The 14,352-nt window shown below is 44.0% G+C and overlaps 1 protein-coding gene across 1 annotated transcript in view; it reads left to right on the top strand.

Moving 5' to 3' along the window:
• The first annotated feature begins 3,362 nt into the window (after positions 1–3,362).
• The window catches only part of LOC139415805 (cytochrome P450, family 26, subfamily b, polypeptide 1), a 26,138-nt gene continuing 15,148 nt past the window's right edge, over positions 3,363–14,352 (top strand). The window contains exon 1 of the mRNA XM_071163909.1: positions 3,363–4,620. Within this exon, the coding sequence (XP_071020010.1) occupies positions 4,417–4,620 (204 nt within the window). The 5' untranslated portion in view covers positions 3,363–4,416. The remainder of the gene's footprint in view (positions 4,621–14,352) is intronic.

Below are 14,352 nucleotides of genomic sequence, written 5' to 3'. Positions count from 1 at the left end.
GTTGTGGGGTGTATGGTGTTATGGGGTGTATGGTGTTGTGGGGTGTTTGGTGTTGTGGGGTGTATGGTTTTATGGGGTGTATGGTGTTATGGGGTGTATGGTGTTGTGGGGTGTATGGTGTTGTGGGGTGTATGGTGTTGTGGGTGTATGGTGTTATGGGGTGTATGGTGTTGTGGGGTGTATGGTGTTATGGGGTGTATGGTGTTGTGGGGTGTATGATTTTATGGGGTGTATGGTGTTGTGGGGTGTATGATTTTATGGGGTGTATGGTGTTATGGGGTGTATGAACCATATCTGCTATATTTGTGTATCAACCGAGGAATTGTATTTTAATTTATTTTTCCTTTATTTTACCTTTAACTAGGCAAGTCAGTTTAAGAACAAATTCTTATTTACAATGACGGCCTAGGAACAGAGGGTTAAGTGCCTCGTTCAGGGGCAGAACGACAGATTTTTACCTTGTCAGCTCGGAGGATTCGATCCCAGCAACCGTTTGGTTACCGGCCCAACGAGCTAGCCACCAGGCTACCTGCCACCCGATGTATATGGAGCAAATATAGTTTAGAAAGACTGACATAAACATATGAGGCACTCATACGTTATAATATATACCATAACAGAGTTGAAAAGAGTGATTAAATGAAGTAAACAAATTTGTAGTCTACGTTTGACAGTTTCAATCTCACTCACTTGAACTTCCATCGACCTTGGCAACAGACACTGGCCTCAAGCCACCTGCAATGACTGTTGTGCCCGCTAGGCAGCAGTGTAGGGCCGTGGGTAATACTTATATACTTCATCACTGACTCGGATGGTCAGAGATGACATAGCAGAGAGAGAGAGAAGCAGAGATGACATAGCAGAGACAGGGAAGCAGACAGGCAGAGCAGAGAGTGAGAGACAGAGAGAGAGAGAGAGTAGAAAAGATTCAGAGCAGAGAGCGAGAGAGAAATAGGCAGAGCAGAACGGGAGAGAGAAAGAGAGAGAGAAATAGGCAGAGCAGAAAGGGAGAGAGAAAGAGAGATTCCTGGTATGTCTTAGAAAAATATCATAAAAAGAAAAAAGCACAGAAATCCTCTCTCTTCATTCAGTGCAAACACAGCAAGTTTTCTTTGGCTAAGAGAGAATGGAGAGAATAATAGAGAGGATGGAGAGAGAGAGAGGGAGGATGGAGAGAGAGAGAGAGAGAGAGAGGGAGGGAGATAGAGAGGATGGAGAGAGAGAGAGGGGATGGAGAGAGAGAGAGAGAGAGAGAGGGAGGGAGATAGAGAGGATGGAGAGAGAGACAGGATGGAGAGAGAGAGAGAGAGAGAGGGAGGGAGATAGAGAGGATGGAGAGAGAGAGACAGGATGGAGAGAGGGAGAGAGGATGGAGAGAGAGAGACAGGATGGAGAGAGAGGGGGAGAGAGAGGATGGAGAGAGAGGGGGAGAGAGGATGGAGAGAATAATAGAGACAGGATGGAGAGATAGAGAGAGAGAGAGAGAGAGAGGGAGGGAGAGAGGATGGAGAGAGAGAGAGAGAGGGAGGGAGAGAGGATGGAGAGAGAGAGAGAGAGGGAGGGAGAGAGGATGGAGAGAGATAGAGAGGATGGAGAGAGATAGAGAGAGAGAGGGAGAGAGGATGGAGATAGATAGAGAGGATGGAGAGAGAGAGAGAGAGAGAGAGAGAGAAAGAAAGAGGGAGGGAGAGAGGATGGAGAGAGAGGGAGGGAGAGGGGATGGAGAGAGATAGAGAGGATGGAGAGAGATAGAGAGGATGGAGAGAGAGAGAGAGGGGGAGAGAGGATGTAGAGAGATAGAGAGGATGGAGAGAGGGAGAGGGAGGATGGAGAGAGAGAGAGAGAGAGAGAGAGATAGAGAGGGGGAGAGAATAATAGAGACAGGATGGAGAGAGAGAGAGAGGGGGAGGTTGGAGAGAGAGAGGGATAGAGGATGGAGAGAGAGAGGGGGAGAGAATGGAGAGAATAATAGATACAGGATGAAGAGAGAGAGAGGGAGGATGGAGAGAATCATAGAGACAGGATGGAGAGGGAGAGAGATAGAGAGGAGAGGGGCAGAGAAAGAGAGAGGGGAGACCCTGGCTGTCCAGAGTTTTTTTTTCCACAGACAAATTGACATATGTTGGAATTAATGGAATGGTGTGTGTGTGTGTGTGTGTGTGTGTGTGTGTGTGTGTGTGTGTGTGTGTGTGTGTGTGTGTGTGTGTGTGTGTGTGTGTGTGTGTGTGTGTGTGTGTGTGTGTGTGTGTGTGTGTGCGCGCGCGCGCAGCACCAGAGTTTGCGAATGCAGCAATTGAACATTGAGGCGCGGGGTCAGGACATCGCAGTGCTGCTCGGGCCTGTCTCATCTCAGGGCTCGAGCTGGGACGTGAGCCGTTACCTAATAATACTAGAATAATAACGGTCGTCACAAGGCGAACCGTCTGTGTATTCTAGGTTATTGGTTGAAATATAAGATATGACACTTGCCATTGTGAAGAAGGAGAGAAGAACTTACCTTCACCACTATACCAGTGTGCTCGTGATTAACCTGATGCCTATAAACGCATGAATTAATTAACACTTTAATGGTTGACAATAGGCTACATCTAAACATGTAGTTGCTGTTCATAATCTTTCTGTGTAATTTGACCAGTCTATCCTTATATTTGGCCTTCAGTTCCAAGCAATGAAACAAATCCCGTTACGCACGCCCCCCATCGATTGTCTTTGGATCATTACCGTCTTCGGGAACCGGGTGGGCGAAACGGAGAACATCGATGAGTGACCGAGTGGGAAATAATGGTAAGAAAACTCTTGGAGCCACGCGCTGTGTTCCAAATCAGACAACATTCTAAATGGTCTCTTTATAATAAATAAATAACTATAAATAAGTATAGCTAAATAAATGAATAAATAAAAACGTCATCGCCGTCATCATATGCCCATTCACACAGTTATTGGCGAATATGTCTGGTTCAATGTAAGTGTATGGATCCCACACCCAGGCGAGAGGTTCGCAGTAGCGATCCCCCCCTCCCCCCCCCCCCCCCCCATCTCTCTCGGTCTCTCGGGCGGGCCGCCAGGTCCCGCACGCTCCAACCCTGTCTTGTTCACTTTCCACCCCGCCTCGGAGAGAGAGAGAGAGAGAGGTGGGGAGGAGTTGGGCGTGTGTAGTCTGGTGTGTATGGTGGGGTTAGAGGGACGGGGGTGGGGGTGGGGGCCGGGGAGGGGGGTCTCTAGCTTGCCTAGCCGTCTCGTAGTTACGTGGGGAGGTGTTGCGGGGGGTTGGGGGGAACCGCTCTCTCTCGCTCCAACCCTGGCTGCCTGCCGGCGCGCAGCCTGCCTGTTACTATATAAACACATACTGAGAGAGGCTGCCTGCGCTTCTCACTACACACACTCAGAGAAACCTGTATGTGAAAGACAGATAGAGTTCGAGAGGGACAGAGAGAGAGTGACACGACAGAGAGTGTGTGTGTGAGTGAGAGAACGAACGCTACTAGTTGGGAAAGAAGGTATACAGAGAGAGGGGAGACGACTAACGGTTGCCTAAAGCAGCATCAGAAGACTCGGTGACGGTCTCTCTCTGGCTCCACCGGGCTCCCGCGCGCTCTGCTGCAAGAACTAACTGCAAAACGGATTATTTAATTTTGTAACATTTTTTAAATTTATTTTTCTCTTCGTCTGCTTCTTGAATAACACTTTATTTTACAATCTTGAGAAAGATTTATGCAGGTATAATACGTTTTTTTTGCGGAATAGAGGGAGAGGGGTTATTCTGGGAAGGTTTTCCTCTACTTTCCATTTCTTGTAACTTTTTTTAAAAGAAAAGCCCCAGTTTATTTTCAGAATACTTTCCGAGACTCGCTCACTGTTTCCACGTGCGCTCTGAGAGCGGGACAAATACTTGTCAAACGGATCTTTTTTTAAATTTTTTATCCCGTATTGTTATATTTTCTTATTTAGGGAAATTGACCTACAAAAATCAAACCAAAAATGAGATTTCAAACGTTAACTCATCAGTTTCCACTCTCGATGAATGCTTTCCTTCATTAAAGTTATTGAAAGTGACGTTTTTTAAAAGGACTTTGTAACATATTTCTTTACACACTGATTGATAACCTTGGAACTGCGAGAGGGGAGAGAGTTCCGCGCGTCATCTGTAGAGTTACTTATAGGCCTATTTACTCCATTGAATTGTTATCTATTTCAACGACAACGAAAACTAGTATTTTTATAGTTATATTTAATAATCAATCAATTACAATCAATCAAGTCATTTTTATCGATAACCATCGATATATTGATTGATCATCCTCAGAGCGTTTCCAATTCCTTACAACTCAACTTCCCTCAACCTGCACGGTGGTGAGATCAGTGATTTCCTCCTCCGCTCCACCACCACCATCACCCAGACACCGACCCTTCCTCGCCATGCTATTCGATAACTTTGACCTGGTTTCAGCCTTGGCCACCCTAGCGGCCTGCGCGGTGTCCATGGTCCTCCTCCTAGTTGTGTCCCAGCAACTCTGGCAGCTCCGATGGACGTCAACCCGGGATAAGAACTGCAAGCTGCCGATGCCTAAAGGTTCCATGGGGTTCCCCATCATAGGAGAAACCTGCCACTGGCTCTTCCAGGTAAGACCGTCTCTCTCGCTCTGTCTTTCTGTCTGTGATCGTTTTGTGGGTCTGTGGATGATTGTGGGTCTCTTTTTTTTACGCACGTGTCTCAGTCTGTCAGTGGGTCTTTCTAGCCATGTGTAGGTGTGCGGGTCCACGAGGTTCATCTCCTCTCTGGTATTTTCTTCTGCTGTTGGATGACAATACCTGTTCCACGTCCAGTTAGTCATTTAATACACTCACATCGGATGTGTATCCTACACTCACTACACGGCCATGTGCGTCATTTAATACACTCACATCGGATGTGTATCCTACACTCACTACACGGCCATGTGCGTCATTTGTTTGTTTGTTGTTGATGTGATTTATCCTTATATAAGATTGAGTTCATGGTTAGGAGGTTAACGGTCAGGGGTGGGGGGGGGTGGGGGGTGGGGGGGGGGTAGGCAGGCTAGGTGTTAGTTGGTCTCTCTCTGTCCCCCCCCCATGTCTCTGTGCCTCCCTAGACCGGCTCCCTTTCGTCGGTCTCTGTGCCTTCCTAGACCGACTCCCTCTCCTCGGTCTCTGTGCCTCCCTAGACCGGCTCCCTCCCCTCTCCTCGGTCTCTGTGTCTCCCTAGACCGGCTCCCACCCAACTCCTAGCTGTCCCCGAGTCGCTTCATAACTTTAGCGCAACGTCTAAATGTAGCATTTTGGAAGTGTCAAGTTACTGATACACGAACCGTTTTTTCTATTGTGGATGTGTGTGCACAGTCGTGCGTAATAGTTGTGTGAATGAAATATTTGGCAACTTGTCCACGGCTTGTTTATATTGGTCACTCTAGCGCAGGCTAGAATTCATATCACGACCCATAAGCATGAAGAACTTGGCTTTTTATTCAATTGTTCAAACTACTAAACAGAATTTCATTCAACTTTAATGGATCCGTCAGACAGTCAGTAGCTTCTTAATAGGTCCCATCAGCGTGATATGAAAAATATCGATAAAAAAGGTTGCGCGTGGAGGGGGGGGGGGGGGGGGGTTAATATAATAGTGAACGTGTCGTTTTAAAAAGTGATTAGATTCATAGAACGACCCCGCGAGGCTGCACGTGAGTCCCGTCACTAAGTTGCACTTGTCAGCGCGCTGATGTGTCCCAGGAGCGCGCGCACACACGCACAGAGCGAGAGAGCAAGACGGCACGTTGTGTGGGGCTTGAACTCTCGGTGCTCCGCTCCCTGCGTGCGCTTTCATTTATACACGGTGCGACGCGTTCCCGGAATGCGCCGGGGACGAATCGCGGCCAAGTTTATAGAGAGGGAGAGAAAACATTAACATCTCTCTCTCTCGCTCTCTCGCTTGCACAACTGACTTGTCAGTTAGGCTAAAACATGGAAAACCAGGCAATACAATGACACGTTTCTTTGTGCGCAACGTTAATAACTGCTATTAGTCACAGATATCCCCCAAATCCAGTACCGAGAGGTCAAAACGCAAAACTGGAACAGTGTGTGTTCTCCCTTTATGCCGTTATATAATGTTTCCAAGTAAAAAGCTTTGAAATGTGTCTGAATGCACTGAGATGCTTGTTGCGGGCTTGCATACTTGAGAGAGAGAGAGAATATATATATATAATATATATAGAGAGAGAGAGACAGTTTGCCAGCTGTGTGTGTGTCTCTGTGTGTGTGTCTCTGTGTGTGTGTGTGTGTCTCTGTGTGTGTGTGTCTCTGTGTGTGTGTGTCTCTGTGTGTGTGTGTGTGTCTCTGTGTGTGTGTGTGTCTCTGTGTGTGTGTGTGTCTCTGTTTTTTTGTGTGTCTCTGTGTTTTTGTGTGTCTCTCTGTGTGTGTGTGTGTTTATGTACCATGTGCGTATTAGTGTGCATGCATTGTGTGTGTGTGTGTGTGTGTGTGTGCATTTGATTGGCATATTTCAATCACATCAGAAGAGAAACCGTGCACCTCCAGCCAAACTCCCTTCACTTCTCATTTACTTTGAGGGAAACGTCCTGATGGTTAGTTCTACCGCTCTGCCAAGGTTAACTGGAGACGGGTGTGTGTGTCTGCTACCGTGCAAGCTCCCGGTAAATCGATCCGCTTACTCACCCCCCCCCCCCCCCCCCCCCCCCCCATCTCTGCCACGTCATCCTATCTCTCAAAAACTCACCCTTCACCACATAAACACACACACACACACACACACACACACACACACATAGACATTAATCCACGTTTCTCAAACCACTCATTTCTAAGTTGTTCCAAATGTCAAATTTCAAAGTGTTTTATGTTAATATGTTTAGGCATTAACTTCTGAAATATTAAAGTTAGGAATGAACTCTGAATGGTTTAGATAAAGGTTAAGGTTTGGGACAAAAAAAGCTCAAAACAACTTTCTATTGGTGGAATCAAACATGCAACATTTTGGAACCAGAGGTGGGCGCTTAGCCCAGTCCACACAACGCCATAGAAAAACTGAAAACTAACTGAAGGCAACAAGGCTCACAGTTGTCCCTAGTGGCCAGAGACAACGGCATCTCCACATGTCCTCGGAGGGATGGATGTGGAATTGTGACCTGCTGAGAGAGAGGGCCGTAATGTGTCAGTGTTTCTGAATGATGTCATAACCTTCATGTCCGTGTCATTAATGTCATGGCTCTGTTCTTCTGGTCACCGTCAGTCTGTTCTTACGCACACACACACACACGCACACACACACACACACACACACGCACACACGCACGCACGCACGCACGCACACACCATTCAAGCTCTCACAAGCATGTCCCGCCAATGTTTAGCATATCAATCCACCAACTAGACAATACAGACTACTGACTACAACCATACAACTAGACAATACAGACTACTGACTACAACCATACAACTAGACAATACAGACTACTGACTACAACCATACAACTAGACAATACAGACTACTGACTACAACCATACAACTAGACAATACAGACTGCTGACAACAACCATACAACTAGACAATACAGACTACTGACTACAACTAGACAATACAGACTACTGACTACAACTAGACAACTAGACAATACAGACTACTGACTACAACCACCAACTAGACAATACAGACTACTGACTACAACTAGACAATACAGACTACTGACTACAACCATACAACTAGACAATACAGACTACAACCACCAACTAGACAATACAGACTACTGACTACAACCATACAACTAGACAATACAGACTGCTGACTAACACTAGACAATACAGACTACTGACAACAACCATACAACTAGACAATACAGACTACAACCATACAACTAGACTATACAGACTGCTGACTACAACTAGAGAATACAGACTACTGACTACAACTAGACAATACAGACTACAACCATACAACTAGACAATACAGACTACTGACTACAACTAGACAATACAGACTACTGACTTCAACCATACAACTAGACAGTACAGACTACTGACTACAACTAGACAATACAGACTACAACCATACAACTAGACAATATAGACTACTGACTACAACCATCCAACTAGACAATACAGACTACTGACTACAACTAGACAATACAGACTGCTGACTACAACCATCCAACTAGACAATACAGACTGCTGACTACAACTAGACAATACAGACTACTGACTACAACTAGACAATACAGACTGCTGACTAAGACTAGAGAATACAGACTACAGCCATACAACTAGACAATACAGACTACTGACTACAACTAGACAATACAGACTACTGACTAAGACTAGAGAATACAGACTACAGCCATACAACTAGACAATACAGACTACTGACTACAACCATCCAACTAGACAATACAGACTGCTGACTACAACTAGACAATACAGACTACTGACTACAACTAGACAATACAGACTGCTGACTACAACTAGAGAATACAGACTACTGACTACAACTAGACAATACAGACCACAGCCATACAACTAGACAATACAGACTGCTGACTACAACTAGACAATATAGACTACTGACTACAACCATCCAACTAGACTATACAGACTACAACCATACAACTAGACAATACAGACTACTGACTACAACCATCCAACTAGACTATACAGACTGCTGACTACAACTAGACAATACAGACTACTGACTACAACCATATAACTAGACAATACTGACTACAACCATATAACTAGACAATACAGACTACTGACTACAACCATACAACTAGACAATACAGACTGCTGACTACAACCATACAACTAGACAATACAGACTGCTGACAACAACCATACAACTAGACAATACAGACTGCTGACTACAACTAGACAATACAGACTACTGACTACAACTAGACAATACAGACTACTGACTACAACCATCCAACTAGACAATACAGACTACTGACTACAACTAGACAATACAGACTACTGACTACAACCATACAACTAGACAATATAGACTGCTGACTACAACTAGACAATACAGACTACTGACTACAACCATACAACTAGACAATACAGACTACTGACTACAACTAGACAATACAGACCACAGCCACACAACTAGACAATACAGACTGCTGACTACAACTAGACAATACAGACTACTGACTACAACCATATAACTAGACAATACTGACTACAACCATATAACTAGACAATACAGACTGCTGACTACAAATATACAATACAGACTACTGACTACAACCATACAACTAGAATATACAGACTACTGACTACAACTAGACAGTACAGACTACTGACTACAACCATACATTTAGACAATACAGACTACTGACTACAACCATACAACTAGAAAATACAGACTGCTGACTACAACCATACAACTAGACAATATAGACTACTGACTACAACCATACAACTAGACAATACAGACTGCTGACTACAACCATACAACTAGACAATACAGACTACTGACTACAACCATACAACTAGACAATACAGACTGCTGACAACAACCATACAACTAGACAATACAGACTACTGACTACAACTAGACAATACAGACTACTGACTACAACTATACAACTAGACAAAACAGACTGCTGATTACAACTAGACAATACAGACTACTGACTACAACCATATAACTAGACAATACAGACTACAACCATCCAACTAGACAATACAGACTGCTGACTACAACTAGACAATACAGACTACTGACTACAACCATACAACTAGACAATACAGACTGCTGACAACAACCATACAACTAGACAATACAGACTACTGACTACAACTAGACAATACAGACTACTGACTACAACCATACAACTAGACAATATAGACTGCTGACTACAACTAGACAATACAGACTACTGACTACAACCATACAACTAGACAATACAGACTACTGACTACAACTAGACAATACAGACCACAGCCACACAACTAGACAATACAGACTGCTGACTACAACTAGACAATACAGACTACTGACTACAACCATACAACTAGACAATACAGACTACAACCATCCAACTAGACAATACAGACTGCTGACTACAACTAGACAATACAGACTACTGACTACAACCATACAACTAGACAATAAAGACCACAGCCATACAACTAGACAATACAGACTGCTGACTACAACTAGACAGTACAGACTACTGACTACAACCATACAACTAGACAATATAGACTACTGACTACAACCATACAACTAGACAATATAGACTACTGACTACAACCATCCAACTAGACAATACAGACTACTGACTACAACCATACAACTAGACAATACAGACTGCTGACTACAACTAGACAATATAGACTACTGACTACAACTAGACAATACAGACTACTGACTACAACCATACAACTAGACAATACAGACTACTGACTACAACCATACAACTAGACAATATAGACTACTGACTACAACTAGACAATACAGACTACTGACTACAACCATACAACTAGACAATACAGACTACTGACTACAACCATACAACTAGACAATACAGACTGCTGACTACAACCATACAACTCCATCCTCCATCCCCCTGGTCCCTCCTCCATCCCCCTTGTCCCTCCTCCATCCCCCCTGGTCCCTCCTCCATCCCCCTTGTCCCCTCCTCTATCCCCCTTGTCCCCTCCTCCATCTCCCCGGTCCTTCCTCCATCCCCCTGGTCCCTCCTCCGTCCCCCTTGTCCCTCCTCCATCCCCCTTGTCCCTCCTCCATCCCCCTGGTCCCTCCTCCATCCCCCTTGCCCCCTCCTCCATCCCCCTTGTCCCCTCCTCCATCCCCCTTGTCCCCTCCTCCATCCTCCTGGTCCCTCCTCCATCCCCCTGGTCCCTCCTCCATCCCCTCTTTTTTCTCCACATCAGATGCTCCTGTCGTGAGTGGAGAGAGTGGCAGTGAATTGACATGTATTGTTAGACAGAGACAGACAGACAGACAGACAGACAACCCACTCTCTCTTTCCCTCTGAGTGGTGGCTTCTTGCTGATCCCTCTCTCTTCTGTTCTCACCACACACACACACACACACACACACACACACATACACACACACACATACACACACACACACACACACACACACACACACACACACACACACACACACACACACACACACACACACACACACACACACACACACACACACCTCCTCCAGTGTTCTGGGGTTACCCCTGTCCCACTCGCTGATCTGAATAAATATAATTATAGAGCTGTGTGTGTGTGTGTGTGCGTGTGTGTGTGTGTGTGTGTGTGTTTTGTGCTGTCGGCCTAATAAAGGAGTCATTTGTATAACATTTCCACTCACTCCACAAAGGCTACATTTATAGTAGTCTGACCGACTCACACCAGTCCAATCTACACACACTGGGAGTATTTTTTTTTATCCTTCCACCGTGTTTGGACTGGGGCGGTGGAAAAAAGTAGTTCCTTTTATTGAGCACCCCTATGAAATATCTGATACAATTTATTACTGCAGAATAAAATAAAGTATTGAGAGAGAATGGTGACTTCTGGGAGAGAGGCAAACACGCAGTCTATATACAGTGTTGTAACGATGTGCAAATAGTTGAAGTACAAAATGGAAAATAAATAAATATAAATATGGGTTGTATTTACAATGGTGTTTGTTCTTCACTGGTTGCCCTTTTCTTGTGGCAACAGGTCACAAATATTGCTACTGTGATATTTCACCCAATAGATATGGGAGTTTATCAAAATTGGGTTGGTTTTCAAATCCTTTGTGGATCTGTGTAATCTGAGGGAAATATGTGTCTCTAATATGGTCACACATTTGGCAGGAGGTTAGGAAGTGTAGCTCAGTTTCCATCTCATTTTGTGGGCAGTGTGCACATAGCCTGTCTTCTCTTGAGAGCCATGTCTGCCTACGGCGGCCTTTCTCAATAGCAAGGCTATGCTCACTGAGTCTGTACATAGTCAAAGCTTTCCTTAATTTTGTGTCAGTCTGTCTCTCTCTCTCCCTTTCAATCTCTCTCTCTCTCTCTCTCTCTCTCTCTTTTTCTGTGTCTTAATGTCTTTGTGTGTCTCTCTCTTTCTCTCTGTCACTCTCTCTGTCTCTCTACTGAGTGATGGAGAAGTGGGGCCTGGTTTTGGTTGCCGCAGGGTGTGTGTGTACTGTATAACATATAGGGGTGTTCCACATGCACAGGGTACAAGGGTCTCTTTCACTCTCTGTTATTGCACTGCCATGCACACCGGTAGTGTGTGCTTTCTCTCTCCCCCAATCTCTGTCTCCCTCTCCCCCCCTCTCTCTCCCTTGACCTCTTGGCCCACGTCTGAAGTCTGTTTTTGGAATAAGAGACAGAAGGAGAGAGGAGAAGAGAAGGAGAGAGGGGAACAGAGGAGGAGAGAGGGGAGGAAAGGGGGCAAGAGGGGGCAAAAGAGGAGGAGAGGGGGCAAGAGAGGAGGAGAGAGGGCAAGAGAGAGACAGAGGGCAAGAGAGAGAGAGAGAGAGAGAGAGAGAGAGAGAGAGAGAGAGAGAGAGAGAGAGAGAGAGCGATCCAAGGGCCGCATCCCATTGAATCTTTCCTGGATTCCTTGCATCCTTTCATCTCAACTCCTTCTCAAAGTCTCCAGTACGATTGAGATAAAGGTGGCGAGAGAGGATGCAAGGAATCCTGGAAATAACAATTGTCACGGAGCCAAAGTTATCTATGCTAGCCTAATACAAGAAATGTGGAAGAGAGGTGACCAACAAGAAGAGTGTGTGTTTGCAGCGCCGTCGAGTCGAGAGGTGAACAAACAGGATGTAATTCCCTGCTAAAATTAGCCTTGAAAATAACCAACCATTTACACCCAAACACACACACACACACACACACACACACACACACACACACACACACACACACACACACACACACACACACACACACACACACACACACACACACACACACACACACACACACACACACACACACACACATAACACACACACACACACACATAACACACACACACCCAAACACACACACAGGTCATAAGTCCTGACTAGGTTTGAGCAGTAGCTCTTTGTGAGAGAGGGGGGAGGGAGGGAGATATAAAATAAATAAACTTATTTTGAAAACTTATTTTGATCATTTATACAAGACAAATCCCACAAAAAAAATAATTATAACCTATTTTAAATCCCACACAATTTTTTTTTAACATCCCTGAATCAGTCATTAAAAAACACTAAAATCCATTAGATTACCCAATAAACCGACAAGAAGTACATTAAAAACCGACAAGAACTACATTAAAAACCGACAAGAACTACATTAAAAACAGACAAGAACTACATTAAAAACCGACAAGAACTACATTAAAAACAGACAAGAACTACATTAAAAACAGACAAGAACTACATTAAAAACAGACAAGAACTACATTAAAAACAGACAAGAACTACATTAAAAACAGACAAGAACTACATTAAAAACAGACAAGAACTACATTAAAAACAGACAAGAACTACATTAAAAACAGACAAGAACTACATTAAAAACAGACAAGAACTACATTAAAAGCTCAAATCCTATAAAACCAAAGATGGCTTGATAACATCAGAAATGAGATGCTTAAAAACAGCACGTAACTTAATCAAATGTACGAACGCAGAAAACAAGTGTGCAATGAAAAAAAAAAATATATATATATATATATTTTTGCCACGTCGAGGTGTGAGACAAGGCTGCAGTTTGAGTCCAAACCTTTTCAACATTTATATATAAATTAGCAGAAATGTTGGACAATTCTGCAGGCCCGGGACTATTTGACACAGAGGTAAAATACCTGCTATATGCTAATGATTTGGTTCGACTATCACCAACCAAAAAACAGAATCTTAATATTCTAGAGCAATATTGCTATAATTGGGACCCGAGAGTAAATGTAAAAATTAAAAATGTAAAGAAATAAAAATCTAAATTCACGATTTTCCCGAAAAAATATTAAACAGGAAGAGAAAAAATATTAAACAGGAAGAGAAAAAATATTAAACAGGAAGAGAAAAAATAAATTCACCTTGAACAACATCACAGTTGAACGCACTATCACAAGGCACCCCGATCATCACCCTGTTTCTCTTTCCTATTTCCTATTTCCTATTTCCTATTTCCTATTTCCTTATTTTCATCTCGTGAATGAGAGGGATTTGGACCTTGGAGCAACATTATACTAGTTAAAGAAACATTTCTGTCCAGTCTGAGGTGATTCATCTTCTGATGGTCCAGAAGCTCTTTTCAGTCATGGTTACAGCAACATGTAACATTATGTACAAAA

This window comes from Oncorhynchus clarkii, chromosome 9 (assembly GCF_045791955.1).
Source record: "Oncorhynchus clarkii lewisi isolate Uvic-CL-2024 chromosome 9, UVic_Ocla_1.0, whole genome shotgun sequence".
Lineage (NCBI taxonomy): Eukaryota > Metazoa > Chordata > Actinopteri > Salmoniformes > Salmonidae > Oncorhynchus > Oncorhynchus clarkii.
This window is presented reverse-complemented; position numbering and strand designations above follow the sequence as displayed.